Raw genomic sequence first — 25,512 nt, forward strand, 5'->3', positions numbered from 1 at the left:
AGTGTTGCATTCATTTTGTAATTTAGTAATTTTATTATTAACTTGATCATGAGTTTAAAACAACACAGCAGCCACAGACTTAACTATGTGAATTACATTTTTGCTTTATCATGCATATTTGTCTTTTGATGTTGTTCCTAGAAACTTAAGTCTTACACTGAATCTATAACGTGATTTTGCTTTGAGACCAAAATATTGTCATAAAATTATTAAAACAGAACTTGCATTTTCAGTTTAAGAAAGGGTCTGGGGAACACCCAGAAGGCATGATTTTGCATCATTTGTTCTATAGCTTCTTGGGCCTTCAGCGGTTCAAAAACCCTTCAAAAAAAATTTTGCCTCGCTCCGCTCGGCAAAGCATGTTTCCCAATACTTTTTAAAGAGCCTTAGTTACAAACAAACTTTAATACTGTATGTGTATGTATGCAATACATGTATATGCATTGGGGAATATAGGAGATTCATTTCTGCAGAGGATAATAATTAATTCTGATTAAATGGTACATAATGACTTGACTATACATGAATTATTTATAATAAACAAATAATTTAAAAATTGTATGTTTTCGAATATATAAATATAGTTGTGAAAATAAATAATCAGTCCCTTGCTTTAATGAAAATGAAAAATCTTGCTTCAATAGTGCAGAAAATAGATAATCTGTCATCTTAGTTTACAAAAATAAATAACCGATCCAAAACAAATCCTCCTGCCCCCCCCCCCCCCCCCCCCCAGAATATCAAATGGTCGTCCCCTAATGGCGGACAAATAGTGATAAGATGTATACCAACATCCAGTGAGGTGCATTTGGATCATTTTGTATCAATATAGAGTATAAAACAAGCGTAACCAGAAATTTTGTCTTAAATAGATATATGATAAAAATTGATATTATATCCCCATCTTTTGTTTTTATGTTGCTTTTTTAATATTGACTTTATCAGAGACATATATATGTCTCTGACTTTATACAACAATTTTTGTTGAAGTTAAATTTTCAATGATACTTAACAATGAAATAACTAGTTCATGCCAGCAGATATGCATTTTGATGAACTATTTAACTTTATATTTCAATTTGCTTGAAAAGTTGCCATGTAATTAGCTGCTGTCTAAGCAATTTTTAAGGTTACAGCACTTTTTAACATGTTTAAATTATCAAGATTTAATATTTTTTTAAAGGGCATTAGATAATGATTTAGACAAAGAATTAAAATGCGATTCATTTTGTTTCAATTATTAATAAAAGAGAAATTTTGAAATAATATTTTATAGCAGTCAGTTTGGGCCAAACTTGTCAAAATTAGTTCAAGAACATATAGCTGATAGAAATAAGAAGATGTGGTATGAGTGCCAATGAGACAACTCTCCATCCAAGTCACAATTGTGTAAAAAGTAAACCATTATAGGTCAAAGTACGGCCTTCAACACAGAGCCTTGGCTCACACCGAACAGCAAGCTATAAAGGGCCCCAAAATGACTAGTGTAAAACAATTCAAACAGGAATTAAAACCGACGGTCTAATTAATCTATATAAAAAACGAGAAACAGGAAACACTTTAGAACCACATCAACAAACGACAACCACTGAACAACAGGTTCCTGATTTAGGACAGGTGCAAACAAATGCACCGGGTTTAAACATTTTTACAGGCGCCAACCTTCACCCTAACCTGATGTATTATTGACTTGCAAGTCGATATAATTCAACCTTGTATAAACATGATAAATGTGACTTTTAATTTAACCCCTTACATGTCTTAGCTGGAGATGAATTATGCATGTTATTAGGCATGCTCAGCTATTTAAAAGAAAAGAATGTCAACATTGAAATGGAAACAAAGGTGAACCATTTTGTTGACTGATTCGATCCACAAAAAATCATTCTAATACAGGTGAAAATCATGATTTACATATTATTTCAACCTATAACATGAAATCAAAAAGTCCTAGAAAAATCCAATTGCATGTGCTCACTATCTATATCTATTTATATTTATATTCATGTTTATTTTGGGTTATATTGCCGTTAGCAGTCTTCAGAGGTCATCTTTGATGGTTTTATTAGACGGTGTCTAGACTAAAATACACACAAATTAACTACTGATACATATTATGAAGTCCATGCATTGTTAATAGTTTATTTTAGACTTTTTATACGACCGCAAACAAATTTTTGTGGTCGTATATTGGTATGACGTTGGTGTCGTCCTCGTCTGGTGTCGTCGTCGTCCGAAGACACATTGGTTTTCGCACTCTAACTTTAGTTTAAGTGAATAGATATCTATGAAATTTTACCACAAGGTTCAATACCACAAAAGGAAGGTTAGGATTGATTTAGGGGGTTATGGTACCAACAGTTAAGCAATTAGGGGCCAAAAAGGGGCCAAAAATAAGCATTTTTGTAACTTCCAGACATAACTTGTGTGTTAGTGTATGGATCTCTCTGACATTGTACCACAAGGTTCCATATCACAAAGGGAATGCTGGGATTGATTTTGGAGGTAATTGCCTCAAAATTTTAGGAATTAGGGGCCAAAAAAGGGGCAAAAAACAAGCATTTTTCTAGTTTCATGACAATAACTTGTGTGTAAGTGTATGGATCTTTTTGAAATTGTACTACAAGGTTCCATATCACAAAGGGAAAGCTGGAATTGAGTTTGGGGGTAATTGCCCAAAACGTTTAGGATAAAGGGGCCAAAAATAAGCATTTTTCTAGTTTCCAGACAATAACTTGTGTTCAAGTGTATGGATCTCTCTGAAATTGTACTGCAAGGTACCATACCACAAAGGGAAGGCTGGGATTGACTTTGGGGGTAATTGCCTCAAAATTTTAGGAATAAGGGGCCAAAAAGTGGCAAAAAAACCAGCATTTTTCTAGTTTCAGGACAATAACTTGTGTGTAAGTGTATGGATCTTTATGAAATTGTACAAGGTTCCATATCACAAAGGGAAAGCTGGGTTTGAGTTTTGGGGGTGATTGCCCTAAACGTTTAGGAATTTGGGGCCAAATAGGGACAAAAAAACAAGCATTTTTCTAGTTTCCAGACAATAACTTGTGTTCAAGTGAACGGATCGCTCTGAAATTGTACTGCAAGGCACCATACATTATAGCACAAAGGGAAGGCTGGGATTGAGTTTGGGGGTGATAAATCATAAGGGGGTTAAAAAAATTTGAGGGGGGATTTTTTTCCACTTTTTTTCTTTAAAATTTTCCATTTTAAATTGGTTATTTCTGATTTATATATAAAAGCAAATAAAAATGATATGGTTTGAATAGGTAAATTAAAAATTTTAAAGTTCTTAGACCACATTCATTCTGTGTCAGAAACCTATGCTGTGTCAAATATTTAATCACAATCCAAATTCAGTGCTGTATCAAGCTTGAATGTTGTGTCCATACTTGCCCCAACTGTTCAGGGTTCGACCTCTGCAGTCGTATCAAGCTGTGCCCAGCGGAGCATTTTATTGTAGTTTGGATATGCGTTTAAGTATGTTATAAATCTAATATGAGAATTTGAGTCAAATCATTGAACATGAATTTGACAGCTAATGCCCCTTAATAAAGCTTATATATACTTTAAAATATTCAATGAAACAAAAAAATTCATGCTAGATATATATATCTTTTGATATGTGTACAACCCTCATAATAAGGAACTCAAATTCAGGAAAAAACATTAATTGACCTAAATGTTTTTTCATTATTAAACTTTTGACCATGTTGAAACAGGATATTAATTTATTGTGCAGAAAAAATTGATTTTCGATTTAAAGTTACCAGTAAATTTTACAAAGTGGAAATAATTACTTAAAAGGCAAACACATTTGGTGTATAACAACTTTTCAGGATCCATACCTGATTGGTCATGAGAATAAATTGATATCAAATGGATTATTTGACTCATTTGTGTGATTGGGTACAAGAATGTTATTCATCAAAATTTAAAAGGATTCTAAAGTATATATATATATATCAAATAACAAGTATTCTCTTATGGTTGTGGCATGTTATCTATTTCTTGCATGAATAGATTAGATATTTCTCGCATCACACTGCACGGAGCGGAGTGTGATACGAAAAAGTGATACGAAAATCTGCGTTAACTTGATTGGCTTATCCAGCATCACAAGACGATATTACGCATTTCCATTGGCTATTCGTTAGGTCATTGATGACTTTCAAAGGTTAAGACGATGTACATTTCGTCCATTGCAACGGACATATGTGATTTCTTCAAAAATATACAAAACACTCACACATTTCACCTGACAATCTTCTATTTGTCAAATTTTATTACATTCTGAAGCGTATAAAAAGTCTTAAAAAATGTCTGATGTTAAAGTTTGACACCGGAAAAGGACATATGACGTCATACTGGAATGTGCAAAAGACAAGATAAAAATTCGGGGAATTTTTTATTTCACACATTGAGAGTGTTGACCATAAGAGAAATAGGTTTAACAACTCGTGAGAATTGGATACTGCTTGATATCAACTCTCGTTATTTAATTTGAATAGTGATAATAAATTCGCTGAAGGCTCGTTTATACACCTTATCGCTATTTGTCCGCCATTACTGGACATCACACAGGTTCCCGTAAAATTTTGACGTCATAATACAAAATATCTGACGCCACAATGGAAAAGTGATTGTTGTATGACGTCAATAGTTCAAGAGGGACAGATTCTCAGGTCAGCCGGGAATACACTTTATCGCTATTTGTCCGCCATTACTGGACATCACACAGGTTCCCGTAAAATTTTGACGTCATAATACAAAATATCTGACGCCACAGTGGAAAAGTGATTGTTGTATGACGTTAATAGTTCAAGCGGGACGGATTCTCGGGTCAGCCGGGAATAGCGATAAGTTGTATAGCGATAAGGTGTATTATTATATTGAAATCAAATAACTTGAGTTGATATCAAGGACAAGGGATATCCAATTTTCACTTGTTCTATAATACAATTAGTATATCATTTTTATTTGTTTTTAAAATTTTCATATTTTTATGCCCCCGCCATAGCGAAGGGGGCATTAAGTTTTACCCTTGTCCGTCTGTACGTACGTATGTACGTACGTCCCAAAATTGGTTTCCGTTCTCTAACTTTAGTTTGCCTCAACCAAATGTTATGTAACTTATACACAATGCTTATTACCACAAAACACAGATCTAGTTTGAATTTTGGTGGCGTCACTTTTACTGTTCTAGAGTTATGCCCCTTTACAAATGGAAAACTGCTGAATTTTTCGTTTCTGTTCTCTAATTTTAGTTTGCCTCAACCAAATGTTATGAAACTTATACACAATGCTTATTACCACAAAACACAGATCAAATTTGAATTTTGGTGGCGTCACTTTAACCGTTCTACAGTTATGGCCCTTTAGAAATGGAAAAATTGCAAAAAATTTTATTTTCTTCTAAATATCAAGTTATTTTTAAAATTGGAGTTAACTTCCTTTGTCCATGATTATAGTTGAATCAACTACAATCAATGCTTTATACAATGCAATGTTTAATTTTGACTTCCACTGATAAAACACAGATCAAGTTGAATTTGGGTAGTGTCACTTTAACCATTATTGAGTTATGCCCCTTTATAAATCAAAAGATTTCAAAATTTTTAGTTTCCATTCTGTAACTTAAGTTTGCCCCAACCAAAATTTATGAAACCTAATTTGGTGACAACACTTTTACCATTCTTGAGTTATGTCCCTTTATAAACATAAAAATTGCTGAATTTTTAGTTTCCTTTCTCTAACTTTAGTTTGTCTCAACCAAATGTTATAAAACTTATACACAACCGTTCTAGAGTTATGCTTGTTTACAAATAGAAAAATTGCTGAATTTTTAGTTTTGTTCTCTACTTAAGTTAGCCTCAACCAAATGTTATGAGACTTACACACAATGCTTATTACCACAAAACTCAGATCAAGTTCAAATTTGGGTAGCGTCATTTTTACCGTTCTTCAGTTATGTCCCTTTATAACTATATGATATGCAAGTGGGGGCATCATCTGTGTCCACATGTGGACACTATCCACATTTTAATTATTTTTTAATTATTTTTATTTATTTAATTTAATTTTTTTATTTATTTAATCTATTAATTATCTTCTATAAAAAAATTTATTGATACTTATCGAATTATTTTTTATTTTATTTCAATGCTTTGTTCCAAAAATTTTTGTTATATTTTTGTCTCTCAAATTCAACATTAGATACTGTAAGGTAAATATAAATTATTTCAATGCCCAAAAAGGTGCTAGCCAGGGCTGATATGAGAGACCCTCATGGAAAATCAAGGTCGTTAGACACCCCAATAGTTTAAGTAGTACAAGTTTGTAATTATTCTTTAAAAACCCAAACTTTTCTTATTATTATCTAAGGAGGGACAAATAGGTGGTTAGTGTTGTCTGCTGGAATCATGGTATCCATAGCTCACCTGGCTTAAATGATATCAGTCATTGTCTGTCATTAGCCCTTCCTCTGTTGTCCATCTTAAACTTTTTGAAAGATATTCTCCTCTGCAACTTCTGAACTAATTTCAGTTAAACTTGGGGTGAATGATACTTAGGGTATCTAGTATTGACTATGTATTTTTTTATCCAGTCAGTCAATAAACATGGCTGCCATGTCAAAAAATGGAACATAAGGGTATGCATGATGCATTTAATTGTCTTATATCTTTGAAACCATATAGATAGATAGAGACAATCTGACAGGGACAGAAATGCCCAGAATATCAGAATGTTATACCTGCTTCATATTTCCATCAAAATTATCAGATGACTTGTTAAGAGTTATTGACCTCAAATGATGATTTTGTCTAACTTTCGTGATTTTGCATATCACAAAAATCATAGTAGATAGACAGAAACAATTATGACAATATAATTTGATCTGCACAAAGGCCAATCTGACCAAAACCATCGAATGACTCCTTAAGGAGTTATTGCCCTTAAATGGAGATTTTGGACTTTTCTTTTTTTTTTTACTATTATCTCAAAATTATCTTTAATGGATAGGTAGAAACTGTAAACAGAAAAGGGGGCAGGAGGATTTGTTTTGGATCGGTTATGTATTTTTATACGACCGCAAAAAAATTTTTGTGGTCGTATATTGGTATGACGTTGGCGTCGTCGTCGTCGTCGTCCGGCGTCGTCCGAAGACACATTGGTTTTCGCACTCTAACTTTAGTTTAAGTGAATGGATCTTTATGAAATTTTACCACAAGGTTCAATACCACAAAAGGAAGGTTGGGATTGATTTTGGGGGTTATGGTAATAACAGTAAAGGAATTAGGGGCCAAAAAGGGGCCAAAAATAAGCATTTTTGTAACTTCCAGACATAACTTGTGTGTTAGTGTATGGATCTCTCTGACATTGTACCACAAGGTTCCATATCACTAAAGGAATGCTGGGATTGATTTTGGGGGTAATTGCCTTCAAATTTTAGGAATTAGGGGCCAAAAAAGGGGCAAAAAACAAGCATTTTTCTAGTTTCATGACAATAACTTGTGTGTAAGTGTATGGATCTTTCTGAAATTGTACTACAAGGTTCCATATCACAAAGGGAAAGCTGGGTTTGAGTTTGGGGGTAATTGCCCTAAACGTTTAGGAATCTGGGGCCAAAAAGGGGCCAAAAAACACATTTTTTTCTAGTTTCCAGACAATAACTTGTGTTCAAGTGTATGGATCTCTCTGAAATTGTACTGCAAGGTACCATACCACAAAGGGAAGGCTGGGATTGAGTTTGGGGGTGATGAATCATAATGGGGGTTCAAAAAATTTTGGGGGGGATTTATTTTTTTTTCCTTTTTTTTCTTTTTTTCCTTTTTTGTTTCTTTTAAAATTTTCCATTTTAAGTTGGTTATTTCTGATTTATATTTAAAATCAAATAATAATGATATGGTAGGAGATACACACCAAACAGGATGTGTAAATTATTATATAATAAGTATTGTGCAATAGCAAGAAATTTTCAATTGCACAGTATTGCACAATAGCAAGAAATCTTCAATTGCACAGTATTGCGCAATAGCAAGAAATCTTCAATTGCACAGTATTGCGCAATAGCAAGAAATATCCAATAGCACAATATTGCGCAATAGCAAGAAATTGTCAATTGTACAGTATTGCGCAATAGCAAGAAATATTTAATAGCACAGGATTGTGCAAAAGAAGATACTTCCTATAAATTGCTTATTTCTTGACCAATTTCAATGGGGTTTTATTCTTGATTTCATGGGGTTCTTTAATATGCTGAATCTAACCGTGTATTTAGTTTTTGGATTTTGGGCCCGGTTTTTAAATTGGTCCACATTGAGGTTAAAAGGGTCCAAAATTAAACTTTGTTTGATTTCATCAAAAATTGAATTATTGGGGTTCTTTGATATGCCGAATCTAACTGTGTATTTAGATTCTTAAATTTTGGTTCCGTTTTCAAATTGGTCTACATTAAGGTCCAAAGGGTCCAAAATTAAACTTAGTTTGATTTTAACAAAAATTGAATTCTTTGGGTTCTTTGATATGCTGAATCTAAACATGTATTTAGATTTTTGATTATGGGCCCAGTTTTCAAGTTGGTCCAAATCTGGGTCCAAAATTAAACTTTGTTTGATTTCAACAAAAATTGAATATATGGGTTTTTTTGATATGCTGAATCTAACCATATATTTAGATTTTTGATTTTTGGGCCCCGTTATCAACTTTGTCCACATTGAGGTCAAAAGGGTCCAAAATTAAACTTTGTTTGATTTCATCAAAAATTGAATTATTGGGGTTCTTTGATATGCCGAATCTAACCGTGTATTTAGATTCTTAATTTTTGGTTCCGTTTTCAAATTGGTCTACATTAAGGTCCAAAGGGTCCAAAATTAAACTTAGTTTGATTTTAACAAAAATTGAATTCTTAGGGTTCTTTGATATGCTGAATCTAAACATGTATTTAGATTTTTGATTATGGGCCCAGTTTTCAAGTTGGTCCAAATCGGGGTCCAAAATTAAACTTTGTTTGATTTCAACAAAAATTGAATATATGGGGTTCTTTGATATGCTGAATCTAACCATGTATTTAGATTTTTGATTTTTGGGCCCCGTTATCAACTTTGTCCACATTGAGGTCAAAAGGGTCCAAAATTAAACTTTGTTTGATTTCATCAAAAATTGAATTCTTGGGGTTCTTTGATATGCTGAATCTAACCATGTATTTAGATTTTGGATATTGGACCATAATAGGTGAATGTCCAATTTAAAATTTTTAAGTTCTTAGACCACATTCAATCTGTGTTAGAAACCTATGCTGTGTCAAATATTTAATCACAATCCAAATCCAAAGCTGTATCAAGCTTGAATGTTGTGTCCATACTTCCCCCAACTGTTCAGGGTTCGACCTCTGTGGTCGTATCAAGCTGCGCCCTGCGGAGCATTTTATTGTAAACTAAGAGGACAGATTATTTATTTTCTGCACTGTTGAAGCAAGATTTTTCATTTTCATTAAAACAAGGGACTGATTATTTATTTTCATAACTATATTAATAATATTTGAAAACATACAATTTTTAAATTCGTTTTTTATTATAAATAATACATGTACAGTCAAGTCATTAATGTACCATTTAATCAGAATTAATCATCATGCTCTGCGGAAATGAATCTTCTGATTTCCAAACTGCATATACATGTATTGCATACATACACAGTATTAGAGTTGGGCTGTGACTAGCCTCTTTTAAAAGTATTGCCAAATATATTTACGCCGAGTGGAACGAGGCAAAAAAATTTAGGAGGGTTTTGAATCCACTAAAGGGCCAAAGAAACTATAGAACAAATGATGCAAAATCGTGCTTCTGGGCGTTCCCAGACCCTTTCTTATTCTGAAAACGCAAGTTCTGTTTTAATAATTTTTTGACAATATATCTGATATATTGGTCTCAACATGCTCAAAGCAAAATGTATAGATTCAGCGTAAGACTTAAGTTTTTATGGACAACATCAAAAGACCAATATGAAGAATAAAGTAAAAATGTAATTCACATAGTTTAGTATGTGGCTGCTGTTTTTTTGTTTTCTTTTTTTTTTTTGTTGTTGTTTCGGCATGCAGAATTTAAATCTTTTATACCTGTAAATTATATGAGGTTTTATTCAAATTAAGTTAAGAGGGGGCTGATTATCAGTGATATAACTATGTCAAGTAATTTTTAATAACACATTTCAATTACAACTTGATGTAGCTCTTAACTGGGATACAATTTAAAGTAGTTAAGTTGTAAAATTAACTAAAAAGTCTTAAATAAAATAAATCTCATGATCAAGTTGAAAACAAAATTACTAAATCACAAAAGGAATGCAACACTAAGAGAATACAGAAGGGCAATCAATGAACAAAAGACAAATTTAAAGAAACAGTGATCCCGAAAAAACAGGTGCTATGTCCAATGGAGAAAAGAACTTGCTTCTTGCAAACACTTGCTGTGAAAACAATTTGATATGAAGACAAGCGTTTGGTTTTAAAATTTCCTACATAAAGGCATTTGCCTCAATGTAGTTACAGCCCTGTAATAAAAGTGAGGTAAGTGTTCCTGAGCCAATATACCTCAAGTTAGATGAAACCCATTTTCAGACATTTCAAGTATATTTAAATAATATTTATACCTTTAAATTTATTATTAAAAGATTTGGGAAGTGCTTCCCGAATTTTTTTTTTAAAAAAAAGATGAATTTTATGAAGAATCTGGTGCCACCTCATACTTTCGAATAGCATTTATTTTCAATACATTGTAAGTCAGGTTATTTATTTTTGAACTACCACAGAACAAACCATTTAATTTTGTGATTATCAAGGCTAAGATATTTATTTTCAAAATCCTCCTCCCCCCCCCCCCCCCCCGAATATCAAATGGTCGTCCCCTTAACCCCTTCGCCCCCCAATCCTGCCTGTAGTCGTGATGGCCTGTATGACCCTCCATACTTTTTTAGAACTGCCCCAGCTCAACTGTCTTTACAGCAGGGACTTCAACCATGCAATTCGTGGTCCATAAACTCTTTTCAGATGTGTGATTAAGAAAATATGGCAACTTTAATGGCCTTTTTAGATTTCATAATCGGAAAAACGTGAAAAGTAGCCAAAATCAGGTGGGGTGGGAGTGTCACGGAATAGAAGTTCCTTCATAATATAAGTTCCAAATGAAAACAATATTCTGGAATATTATTTCCACTGGAAAAAATATAACAGTAAATGTTCCTAACGGAATAAATGGTATAGAATATTTGTTCCAACAGGAACAGATATTATGACATTGTTTATAACAAAGTTTCCAGTGGAACTTCTGTTAGGCGGAACAAATATACGTTGACAGGAGTCTTTTTTTGGCCACTACGTTACTGGTATGGGCTGTAGGTATCAACTAGTATCATAAATACATGCATAGATGGTACAGGAACACAAGGAGGTATAATATGGCCAAAAAATATCTGGTCTGAAAAATTTAGGTCACCGTTTTGTCAGAAATCGGTAAAAACGGACATTTAGGCATACTTGGCTAGCCAAAAATAATTCCCCAGCAAGATTCTCAAGTCACATTTACTTCCAGTCAGTATGGATAGACTGCTATAACTGTAAGGTAATACTTGAATGACAAAGAAACACAGTTTAGTCATTGTTCACCTCTCAAGGTCATATTAAAATCGAAAAATTTACTGAAAATGACCATGTTTCAGTAGGGGTGGGTTTAAACCCACTGGAAAATATACCACGTCCCACCCAACCCCCCTACCCATGCCATCCGTACCCAAATCTCAATACCTAGTTTAATAGATCAGTATCAGTTACAGCATCAAGAGTCTACTAATTTGCATAAGTTAGCAAAATTTCGAAAATGCCTGATTTTCCAGAAATCTCTTGGGGTCGAATGAGTTAAACAACTATTTTTTGACTAATTTTCATAACATTCCTATTTTTTTTAAAAGATTTTCTCCTCTGAAAATTAATTTCAACTAAACTTGGGGTGAAAAGTAAAATAACAAAAATACCGAAATCCAAGGGAAATTCAAAACAGGAAGTCCTTTATAAAATGGAAAGTCCTTTATCAATGATCCTTAAGTATCTTGTATATAGTTTGTGTTTTTTATTCTTGTCACGGGCAACAAACATTTACAGTAAAAGTAACATTTCAACGTTTGTCGTTTTTCATATGAGTATATACACATATGGTCCAAATATACTCATATGGTCCGGAATATATACATTTATCTGAAAGGTGACTTTAGTTTTAACCTGGATTAAATTTTTATTATGGTTACTTTGAGTTATCATTGGGGTGAAATTATATTTAGTCCATAAAAGGATTGTAAGTTGTAAATGTTATTCAGAAAGGGTTCCTCAGGCCTCAATATAATTTTCATGGTTTATTGATCAATGTTAAGTATTCATGATGGCATGGATAAGGGCAGTTCTTTATTCATTTTTATTGATCATCTTTACTCTTTAAGACGCCAATTAAGTCTTGTTAAATTCCTAAAACTTCAAGTGAATTTCTTTTGGTGAATTTTGATACAGCTTTCGTGCTTGTTAGTTCGGTTCATCATGTAGATTGTCAGAAACTTCAAATCTTGCTCTACATTTATATTGAACAACTCTGAACAATTGATCATTAATGGTCTCTCATCAAATATAATTTCTGATGCCTTTATTTAAGAAACTATAAGGTTCCAACTGAAATTGAAATCTTAACCCTGGCAAAGTGATACCCTTGAAAAGGATATTTTGGCCCAAATGATTCATTGTAAAGTCAGCAAATAGCACAATATGACTACAGCAAGTTACAGTATGGCATTTTAAATTCATTATTCAAACTTTGACAAATTGAGAAGTTCAGAGTATTGAAAAAGTCAGAATCAGAAAGTTCATTAATCTAAATAAAGAAAAATAATAAGTTTTTGCACTAAGTATACAATTCCAATGTACCATTGGAAAATGTTGTCCTATGGGGACTTCAAAGACATGAAAGAACAGCAGATTTGAAAAAAAATCAGTAGGGAAATAGTTTAGCACCTTTTGTCTTTTCATTTTTGTCGAGCCTGCGACTTTTGTCGCAGAAAGCTTGACATAGGGATAGTGATCCGGCGGTGGCAGTAACTAACTTCTTATAGGCTTAATATTTCAGAAGGTAGAAGACCTCGATGGTTCATCCTTTGTATAGATGCCTTATGATATGAAGTTTGTCCTTGACCTCATTTTTATGGTTCAGTGACTACCTGAAAAAAAAGTTCAGATATTTTGTAATGTTAATTTCTCTCTTATTATGAGTATTAGGATAACTATATTTGGTATGTGCGTACCTTGCAAGGTCCTCATGCCTCTCAGACAGTTTTCACTTGACCTCAACCTCATTTCATGGATCAGTGAACAAGGTTAAGTTTTCGTGGTCAAGTCCATATCTCAGATACTATAAGCAATAGGTCTACTATATTTGATGTATGTAATGATTGTAAGGTGTACATGTCCAACTGGCAGGTGTCATCTGACCTTGACCTCAATTTCACAGTTCAGTGGTCATAGTTTAGTTTTTGTGTTTTGGTCTGTTTTTCTTATACTGTATGCAATAGGTCAACTATATTTGGTGTATGGAAATATTTTACATTGTACATGTCAGTCTGGCAGGTTTTATTTGACCATGACCTCATTTTCACAGCTCATTGCTCAATGTTAAGCTTTGTGTTTTGGTCTGTTTTTCTAATACTGTATGCAGTAGGTCAACTATATTTGATTTATGGAAATATTTTACGATGTACTGAGTACATGTCAGTCTGGCAGTTTTCATTTGACCTTGACCTCATTTTCATGGTTCATTGCTTATGTTAAGTTTTTGTGTTTTGGTCTGTTTTTTAAACTTTAAGCAATAGGTCAACTATATTTGGTGTATGGAATGATTGTAAGGTGTATATGTCTGTCTGGCATATATCATCTGACCTTCACCTTATTTTCATGGTTGATTGGTCAATGTTCAGTTTTCCTGGTTAAGTTTTTTTCTTAGATACTTTAAGCAATAGGTCAACTATATTTGATGCATGGAATGATTTTAAGGTGTACATGTATGTCTGGCAGGGTTCATCTGACCTTGACTTCATTTTCATGGTTCATTGTTAAGTATAGAATTTCCATGGTTTGGTCTGTTTCTTTTATACTATAAGCAATAGGTCATCTATATTCTGTGTATGGAATGATTGTATTAAAGGTGTACATGTATTTCTGGCTTGGTTTATCTGACCTTGACCTCATTTTCTTGGGTCATAAATGTTAATGTGATACTTGTAGTAAACTTTATATGGAGGACTATCAACATAAAATCAATGGTCAGGGGCGTAGCTACCCGGAAGCATGACAGCACGTGCATCCAAGTCGTTTTCACCAACAAAAAAAAAAGAAGAGAGAGAGAGAGAGAGAGAGAGAGGTGGGGGGGACAAAGTTAACTTATAGGAATTGGTCTTTCTATGTATGTATTTTAAAAACTACACAAAGAATAAAAGCAAGAGGAATAAACATGCAGCGAAATTTTTAGTCCTGTAAGACATGTATGTGTACGATAAATTTATATAAACAACTGGTGTAAAAATATTGAAACTTTTTATATTACGGACATTGTTTAGAAAAACAGCTACATAATTGTCGGTACCACCACCATAACGTATACTAGCCTTGAGTGCAAGCAACATATAATCCCTTTAGGGTTAACAAAAAAACTTGAAAATTATTATTTTCCGCCTCGCCCCAAAGCACACATCTTACTAGAACGAAGACTCTTTAACTCGTATCAATCCGGGAATAATGACTGTTACCTTGTGAACTAGTTCAAAAATTGACCAAGTATGTAGGTCTTGACAACACGAATACTTCATTTTCATATCACGTCAACGTATTCTCGTCCTGGTGTGCATGTAATATTTGCTACTGGACATTAATAACCATTCAATCAATCAATAGTTTCCGTAAACTAATAGACGAGAAGTTGGAACTGCTGTTATTATAAAAAAAAGTACACATTTCCAGTACATGTATTACGTTTTTTAATTTATTTTACAAAAAAACATATACTGAACTATTTGGTCATTCAATTTTATAATGAATTTTCTGTCTGTTCGAACGAAACACCAAACTTTTAATACACGTCTCTTCACTGTTATCATCTAGATATTGCAATACAACTTGTCGAATGCATATGTATTTGTTAGTTAGCTGGATAATTAACAAACGCAGATCATGAAAAGATTGTGATCAAAGTACCATTCTCTCTGAAAAAGTTCCTTAATTTCAACTTGGAGAATTCCTAACTGCGTAAAATAAGAAATTCCTATCTCTCTCTTGTAGAGTTTACCCACAGAATTTTTAAACATCAAAAAACATATGTTCAGCAAAATATTGGAGAATGTGTCCACCAAGTATTTGGTATCCAAAGATGTTTATGCTAACAAATTCCACATATAGTATTGTGTTTATGTTTCTTGTTTGTTTTTTATCCATCTTCTTTGCTCAATACAAATACTAGCATATGGAACAAACCTCCGTGATTTTAAAAGCTCTCATGTCGTACAAAAAAAGGCAAACGACAATGTTTAGTCTTCATTCAACTAGAAGTTAAACAAATAGTTGACCAAAAAAACACAACAAAAATATACAAGTTTTATTACGGTTGTGATTGTTTTGAAACGCTATATATGCGGATTTTCCGGTGGGCTTCGCCCCCCTGGACCTACTGGGGGCCTTAGGCAGCCTCCAGACCTCTCACCCTTTAGTTTGTGATTCCACTTCATTAAGAAGGTAGCTACGCCCCTGATGGTCAGTATAGTAGGCAAGACATTTCAGCGTGTGCACTTTTGTCTTAATCTTTCAGAGGGGCCTTGGTGGCCGAGTGGTCTAAGTCGCGGAACTACTGTATCACTAACCTGTCAACACTGAGGTTTTGAGTTTGATTCCCGCACATGGCAGGTACGCTCGATTCCAATATCTTAATTGACTAGGATTGTCAGTTTTCATACCGAAAGTCAGTGGTTTGTCTCAAGGCACTCCGGCTTCCTCCACCAATAAAAACTGACCACCACGAAATAGCACAGTAGTGTTGAAAGTGGCATTAAACACCAACCAATCAAATCAATCTTTCAGATACTTCAATATAGATATTTACTTGTAAATAAAATGCTCCACTGGGCGCAGCTTGATACGACCACAGAGGTCGAACCCTGAACAGTTGGGGCAAGTATGGACACAACATTCAAGCTTGATACAGCACTGAATATGGATTGTGATTAAATATTTGACACAGCATAGGTTTCTGACACAGAATGAATGTGGTCTAAGAACTTAAAAAATTTTAATTTACCTATTCAAACCATATCATTATTATTTGCTTTTATATATAAATCAGAAATAACCAATTTAAAATGGAAAATTTTAAAGAAAAAAAAAGGAAAAAAGGAAAAAAAAATCCCTCCCCCAAATTTTTTGAACCCCCTTATGATTCATCACCCTCAAACTCAATCCCAGCCTTCCCTTTGTGGTATGGTACCTTGCAGTACAATTTCAGAGAGATCCATAAACTTGAACACAAGTTATTGTCTGGAAACTAGAAAAATGCTTGTTTTTAGGCCCCTTTTTGGCCCCAAATTCCTAAACATTTAGGGCAATTACCCCAAACTCAAACCAAGCTTTCCCTTTGTGATATGGAACCTTGTTGTACAATTTCATAAAGATCCATACACTTACACACAAGTTATTGTCCTGAAACTAGAAAAATGCTTGTTTTTTGCCCATTTTTGGCCCCTTATTCCTAAAATTTTGAGGCAATTCCTCCAAAATCAATCCCAGCCTTTCCTTTGTGGTATGGTACCTTACAGTACAATTTCAGAGAGATCCATACACTTGAACACAAGTTATTGTCTGGAAACTAGAAAAATGCTTATTTTTGGCCCCTTATTCCTAATCGTTTTAGGCAATTTCCCCTAAACTCAATTCCAGCTTTCCCTTTGTGATATGGAACCTTGTAGTACAATTTCAGAAAGATCCATACACTTAAACACAAGTTATTGTCATGAAACTAGAAAAATGCTTGTTTTTTGCCCCTTTTTTGGCCCCTAATTCCTAAAATTTTGAGGCAATTACCCCCAAAATCAATCCTAGCATTCCCTTTGTGATATGGAACCTTGTGGTACAATGTCAGAGAGATCCATGCACTAACACACAAGTTATGTCTGGAAGTTACAAAAATGCTTATTTTTGGCCCCTAATTCCTTAACTGTTGGTACTATAACCCCCAAAATCAATCCCAACCTTCCTTTTGTGGTATTGAACCTTATGGTAAAATTTCATAGAGATCCATTCACTTAAACTAAAGTTAGAGTGCGAAAACCAATGTGTCTTCGGACGACGACGCCGGACGACGAGGACGCCAACGTCATACCAATATACGACCGCAAAATTTGTTTGCGATCGTATAAAAAGGTTATGAATTGAACAATACAGACATATTTGAGCCTTTTTTTCAATATATACTATAATCAACAAAAAGATACAACAGCTGAACATATATTGGAGAGTTAAAAGTAATCAAAAAAGGATGATGTTGAAAAATTTCAAATCAATAATTTGACATGAGACATGTTCAATGACAACAGTTGGTTTTACAGAGCTATATATATATATTTAGAATGCATAAAGTAATATAATAAATTAATATGAAATGTAGCTTGTCAGTCATCTTTAAAATTATTGTGGTAGTAAGTACTGATGCAGCAAAAGTAATGGTTCCAGTGTATGAACAGACCTGTCAACTATTCCGATTTATGGGGTATATCTCCCATGAGATGTGTTGACTTTAATTTTGAAATTCTGTATTATGTAAACTGAACACCTCAAAACAGGCATTCAAATAAGTTAAAATGTTAAAATGGTATATAACAACATATATTTTCATTCAAACAATATAGTAGTAGATTAAAAACACTTATGACAATATAAGAGGAGCATTAAGTCCTTTTGCACTTAAAATCCCCCATGGAGATTTTGAAAAGTTGGCAGGTATGTAAGAATCAATATTATTATATAATCAGATTTATTTTTAGTTTTATTTACAACAGGGGGTAATTCATGTAAATATATTTTTTTACAGAGAATGAGAAAGGACCATGAGTCAGAGATGAACAAGTTGAACAAAAATGTGCCCGTTTATAGACATGATAGATGATAGATATATCGAATAAGACAAACATGAAAGATGAGCATGCTGCACTGCTTCTATAGATATGATAGGAGTCATGAGGTTCAGAAAAAAGCAAAATGTAATTCTATGTCTACTTGGTGTAGCTTTATTGACAACCATAGTATTAAAAGGTCATTTTAATGATCTAGAAAATCCTGAAAATTTACAATTTGTCTGGAAAGCCACTTTCCCAACACTGAGATACTTTGAAAAATCTATACCAGACCAAAGAGTTTATCTTCAAGATCTTGGTGTGAAAGGGAAAAAAGATATTTCAACTACATGTCAGTTTCCTCGACTTTCCCTTTATAATGATGCAAATAAAGACAAATTTGAAACATTGGACCCTCTAGTTTGCAGCTATGGTAATGACTTATTCAATTTGGAAAACGGGATTGTGAAAATGAATAAAACTGTTTTAAAGACATCCGCAGATAATGCAAAAATTGAAAAATGTGAATATGTAGCAATAGAGAGGGTACATGATGACTTCTTCACCTATACAGAACCAGTTGTAAAAGAAAAGCATCCTTTTGATATGATTATTCAACATGATTTTATACAAGTAAAATGTAACTTATTAAACCCTGATGAAGAGGCAGCTAAAATTAAAGCTAATGAAACAAGAGCTAGAAAATCTACTGATTCAAATGAAATAACAGACATGGAGGAATGGTATACACAAGATAATCCATTTTTGTATCAGGAATATGGTATGGGCAAAGAAGAAAATTTTGACTTTGATCAGTTTATAGTTCAAATATACCCGAAACCAGAAGTTCTGAAGAGAACCAGCGGTGTAACATCTGACAATGGAACTGGACTGAATGTTCTTATAATAGGTCTAGACTCATTATCTCATTTGTCCTTCCAGAGACTACTACCATTGACATACAGCTACTTACGTGATGAATAAGATTTTACAATACTGAATGGATATAATATTTTAGGTGATGGTACAACAGCAAATGTGATTCCCTTACTCACAGGTAAGTATGTAAAATTGTTTTAACTGTAAGACTTGAAAACAAAAACACACAATATGGTATCAGAATATGGAAAATATTTGGATTTGCACTACTCTTAAAGTTGACAGGTCTTACAGAAAACACATTTTTATATATATTTTCTTATTACAACTATTATCACTCCAATTTGGGCTTTTCAGATATCTGGACTTATAAAATATTAACTGACTGTTATATATATATAAGCCTACATATTTATGAACACTAGATAATGACAAAAATACAGGACACATGAACTTTTGATGCGGAAAATTTACATCATTCCAAACATTTCCTTTTATAGGTAAAACAGAAATGGAACTTCCAGAGGTTAGGAAACATATGCATAAATCGGGATATGTGGATCAGTACCCATTTATTTGGAAAGAATTTGAAAAGCAAGGATATGCAACAGCATATGCAGAAGATGAACCTTCCATTGGCACATTTAATTTGCGACTAAATGGTTTTAAAAAACAACCAACTGACCATTATATGAGACCTTTTTGGCAAGCTTTGTGGCGGTCAACTTTACATGAAATTAGTCCACGATATTGTACTGGTCATACACCTCATCATCATTATTTACTAGGATACATTAAAGATTTTTTCATCAAATACAAAAGTATGCCCAAATTTGCCTTTCTATTCATGGCTGAATTAACACATTGGAGAAATGATCCTGGTCAGTATTTAGATTTAGATTTTAAGAAATTTTTCCAGTGGTTCGAACATTCTGGTGAATTAGAAAAGACAGTTGTCATAGTGCTGGCAGATCATGGTTCTAGATATGGAAAAGTAAGAAGTACTGTTCAAGGAAAAATTGAAGAAAGAATGCCATTGATGTCTGTACGATATCCTATTGAGTTTCTTGAAAAACACCCCATGCTATTAAAAAATTTAAAATTGAATAAAGACAGATTAGTGACACCATTTGATATTTATGAAACTGTTGCAGATGTGTTAGATAAATCGAGATTTTCTACTAAATCACCTAAAAAATCACACAGAATAAGCTTGTCACAAGAAATTCCATTCAATAGGACTTGTAAAGATGCCCACATAGATACACATTGGTGTTCCTGCTTGTCACGACTTCAACAACATATTGACAATGAATATGTCAAAAAGACAGCTGGTAAACTAGTTGCATATATAAACAGATTAACACTTCCTGTTAGAAAGCACTGCAGAATACTTAAGCTGAAAGAAATAAAGTCAGCATATCTGATGATTCCAAATGAAAAGGTTTGTACTGTTGTTCATGTTGTGTGAAAGTTTACGTTTCACAATACATTATTGGATCCAAATTACTGTCTGTTCAGATCAACTCATTATCTCAATAATCAGCGAGACAGTCAGAGGCACTTTTGTCACGAACAGGTTTTATGTATCATATTAGATTTTTTCCGCATGTTATTTGCATTATTTTAGAAATTTATATGGCTTATAGGTATTTTTTTCTTCATAAATTCTGGCCTTTCCACTGAGGGTCTCAACATAGGATTTGGGGTACAAATTTGCAGCTGGGATTTCAAAACTACTATCATTCATATAAAAAGTCTTGTGAAAATCAAGACCTTACATATATTTCATGGCAAAATCATAATCCATTAACATATTTCTCAGTTGTCACATACCGGTATGTACAACCTGTGACATCCTTATTTGATTTAAAATGATTATTTAACTTGTGTCTATTGATGATAAATATGTTTACCAAATCTGGTAATTTGTATAAATTAAATATATGAGGAGTGGTGTGCAGTATATTCAGACGTTTAACCCTATCTGATTAAAATACAAATGCTGTGTACGCAATTAGCTTACAAGGATCTAACAATTTTTGGATCTTTTTTCTGTTTCAAGGACATTTCAAGATTCTCTGGTTTTGTTGTAATGATTTTTTAGGCAGGAATTACATTGTCTAATGTAATAGTTACCAAAGCAGAAAGTAAAACAGTGTTGTCATTTCTTGTAAGCAAAGCCAGGACACAGGATCTTTATTTTAATCAGATTAAAGACTAATTGAAAGGTGAAAATTACTGACCTATTGCAATATTGCCCAGTGAAATTGCATATCCCATTGAGCTGTTTTAACTTACCAATAAAGTGCCCCATTCTAGTGGTACCCCGATGTAAAGCTTCATATAGAAAGAAACACCCACCTCTTTTCTTTTAAGCAGTGCAAACCCATGATATTGATTGTGTTATAATATATTTACATGTACCGGTATTTACAAAAGACAAATAGGTTATCTCCCCATTATTTTTGACACCATCCATATTTAAGTTTATTTAATATAACTAGAGCCAGAAACATATATATTTGTCTGCTAGAGCCAACTATGCCTTATTCAACAATTTCTTCTAAAAGATCATCAAAAGTAATAAATATCTCCTAATAGAACCTTTTCTTGACATATTAAATCAAAAGTTAGCAATAAGTCCAAAGGTAACTACTAAATACAAATTTCACTCATTTGTGGGTATGATTTTTTACCATCATTATTGGAAAAAGAAGTTTGTGAAATTGCCTTTTTGAGAATTGCATTAAATAGTAAACTACTATGTTTTAGGTACTGAAATTTTTACGAGAGAAAGACCAGGATTACAGATATGCCAATTTCAGCAAAGATGCTTTGTTAGACATAGCTCATTATGAAGTCACAATAGAAACTCATCCTCAGAATGGACTTTTTGAAGCAACTGCAGTAGTTAACTTTAATGAAGGAAGTGTAAAACTCAATCCAGATATAAGTCGATTAGATTTATATGGCGAGCAACCATTATGTGTTCAGAAAAGATATCCTGACTTGAGGAAATTTTGTCTGTGTAAAAATTACAAGTTATCAGAGGGAATTTAATTATCAATTGGAGGGGGAAAATATTTGAATCTCATGGCAGCTACATATTATTTTTTCAAATGCAGTTTTATGTTCCTTAACATAAACAAACTTGTATTAAATCGTTTACTCGTTGATCAAATTTAAGTTGTCAATAATGCACTGTTGTATATGCCATAATTTTTTGGTTAATCCTAAATGTGGATTTATATTATATATGGGTAAAATTATATTTTATGAACTATACAAGTGTGGACACAGATCAGTGTGGATAGTATGATTGGATGTTTGACAGTGTTTTATATGACAAAAGGAGTTCTATGTTTTATGTTTTCTATGTATTAACTGTGTTGCACAATGACAACCAACATGAGCATTAGGGGTGTTGTTTATGTAATATTTAGTTTTTTATGTTCAACACGGGCAGGGAAGAGATACTAATTGCATTAATTACCAAATGATTATGATAGAATATATATGTTCCACATCTTTGATTTTGGATACATTTTGTAGCTAGGAGAGGAACACATAATAGGTTCATTTTTTTCTTAATGTGATTTTTTTATATGGGAGATGGTATCTGAGAACATGTATTTGCTTACTATTTGTATGGTTCTATTTATATTACTTTGTGGGGGATTGTCAGTATCATAAGTAAAAGATTTCGGTTAAATGTGGAAATTGTTTCTCAGTTTAGAAGACATTTAATGTTTTTTAGTAATGACAATGCCTGACATGATGATTGGGGCTAGATGAGCTAGAAAGTGAATTTCTGTGTTATTTTTTATTAATTCTTTGAAAATATCTCCTCCAAAGCTGGTCAAAGCAAAAAAAAGTTTTGACCAGTATGAAAATGATATCAACAAAGGAACCTTTGTGAGCATGCTTCAAAGACTCATAACTAACTACAGAAGTCATATGATAAAATGTCAAGTGGATATTATGAACATCTACTTAATATGTCTAAATATCTAAAAAGTTTTAGTATTCAATATGAAAAAGCTATTGCAAAAGTATTCTCTTTTCAGTTTTTTTTGTTATATGGATACAAATATAAGTGATACCAATACAGTAAGGCAGTTTTGTTATGGTATGAAAGTGTAGTAATTAGCATTTACTGTTAATTCACACAAATTAAGAAGTAAACAAATGAATGATAAATGTTGAACATGTACAATGAAATATATTTTAGAAATCAATTAGGCCAGATAGGCCTTATAAATTTTGGTCTTTTTCTTAACATACTGAATGACCATTTACAATCAGGACTGAGTCGCCAGTAGGCAGTACAGATGTAAACAAATGTGGATAGTGTCCACATGTGGACACAGATGATGCCCCCGCTTGCATATCATATAGTTATAAAGGGACATAACTGAAGAACGGTAAAAGTGACGCTACCCAAATTTGAACTTGATATGAGTTTTGTGGTTGGGGCAAACTTAAGTTACAGAATGGAAACTAAAAATTTAGCAATCTTTAGATTTATAAAGGGGCATAACTCAATAATGGTTAAAGTGACCCTACCCAAATTCAACTTGATCTGTATTTTATCAGTGGAAGTCAAAATTAAACATTGCATTGTATAAAGCATTGATTGTAGTTGATTCAACTATAATCATGGACAAAGGAAGATAACTCCAATTTTAAAATTACTTGATATTTAGAAGAAAATAAAAATTTAGCAATTTTTCTATTTATAAAGGGGCACAACTCAAGAACGGTTAAAGTGACGCCACCAAAATTCAAACTTGATCTGTGTTTTGTGGTAATAAGCATTGTGTATAAGTTTCATAACATTTGGTTGAGGCATACTAAAATTAGAGAACGGAAACCAATTTTGGGACATACGTACGTAATGCCCCCTCCGCTACGGCGGGGGCATAAAAATAAAGTGTAACAAAAGAACCTAGCATCATATTGCTAGTAGCGCCAGTAGCATTGTTTGGTGAATTTGTGCATTTTTTTTTTTAGTTTGGCTAATGGACAAAAAATGTTTGGTTCAAATCTAAATAAAATGCTTTTATCTCCCTATTATTTACATTGTACATAGAATGGATACTACTTTGATAATTCCTTGTACACGAGAGTTGTCTGTCAAATCTTTATTTCACAAAGAATGAATTGCATAACAATGAACTGAGCTCAAAGCAAAGCACTTTAATAATACACTTAGACAATGAGCTCAATCCAGTGATATACTTTGTACTACAGGTCCTTCATGAACATCCTACTGGTCAAAACCATATCTCACAAACATGCCATACTACATGGTTGGATCAGAAGTCCTGAAAAAGACATGAACTTTATTAACATATTTTAAGTATATACACTGGTTAAAACTTTCACAAATTTGTGGTAAAATTATTCAGTATCTAGCAACTATCAATCGCTTCATGCACAAATTGATATAGGTTCAGTACCCCTGTGTCAGAAATAAGAACATACCTCCACCTAATTTTAGTCAGAAACGTAAAATCTAAAATTTATAAAAAACGAAAGGGAGCTCATGTCAATAGATATAAACAATTCACCAAAGTTTTATGCAAATTAGTTAAAGCGGTTTTGAGTTAATGTCCGAAATGTTGACGACGGACAGACAGACGGACAACGGTATACCATAGTACGTCCCGTAAACGGGCATATAAAAATGACAGGGTGTCATACCACACCAAAACCTTCTGAAGGAAACACTAAGTTGGCAAACAAATTTTTTTTTTTTTCATTGACAACCCTGTATAACCTTGCAGCAGTATCCAGTCTACATGTATTAACTTGTATATTTCATGTACATTGAACTTAAAAATATGTGGTCATTGTCAAAGTTAGTTATGTCAGTTATAATTTACACATTTACTGGAACATGCCAGAGAAGTGCAAGTACAAACTTTTGAATTTGATCTGCAAACTGGGTAAGCCATCCTTTTATATGAATAAAATTCCACAATTTATTAAACTGAAAGGGAGCTTGCATCAATAGATATATATAAACAATTAACCAAAGTTTCATGACAAATGACAACTGCTTAAAGCATTTTCGAGTTAATGTCTGAAAACATGGAAATCCCCCTTTTTGAATGAATAAAACCCCTTACATTGTAACTGGATAATGTAAATTCTAAAATTCCGAAACAATCTAAAGGGAGCTCACATTAATTCATGTCAGAATATAATCCCATATAACTCTGAAACAGGAAACCTAAAATTTATAAAATAATCAATTCACAACAGTTTCATGCAAATTGGTGAAAGCGTTGACGAGTTAGTGAACAAAGCATTTTTAGAGTTAATGGGCGTTAACATAAAAATCCCCCTTTTTTGGATGAATAAAACCTCATATTTTGAAAATGTATATTATAAAATTCTTAAAAATCTAAAAGGGAGCTCACGTCAGTAGATATA

General features: G+C 33.0%; 1 protein-coding gene across 2 annotated transcripts in view; it reads left to right on the top strand.

The window, feature by feature from the left end:
* The window catches only part of LOC127738008 (uncharacterized), a 24,181-nt gene extending 849 nt beyond the window's left edge, over positions 1–23,332 (top strand). For both annotated transcript variants that reach the window (XM_052249016.1, XM_052249017.1), the window contains exons 2-4: positions 18,168–19,246; positions 19,569–20,512; positions 21,844–23,332. In XM_052249016.1, the coding sequence (XP_052104976.1) occupies positions 19,580–20,512; positions 21,844–22,131 (1,221 nt within the window). In that variant the 5' untranslated portion in view covers positions 18,168–19,246; positions 19,569–19,579 and the 3' untranslated portion in view covers positions 22,132–23,332. The remainder of the gene's footprint in view (positions 1–18,167; positions 19,247–19,568; positions 20,513–21,843) is intronic.
* Positions 23,333–25,512: the final 2,180 nt, after the last annotated feature.

The sequence above is a fragment of the Mytilus californianus genome, unplaced genomic scaffold (assembly GCF_021869535.1).
Source record: "Mytilus californianus isolate M0D057914Y unplaced genomic scaffold, xbMytCali1.0.p SCAF_4, whole genome shotgun sequence".
Classification (NCBI taxonomy): domain Eukaryota; kingdom Metazoa; phylum Mollusca; class Bivalvia; order Mytilida; family Mytilidae; genus Mytilus; species Mytilus californianus.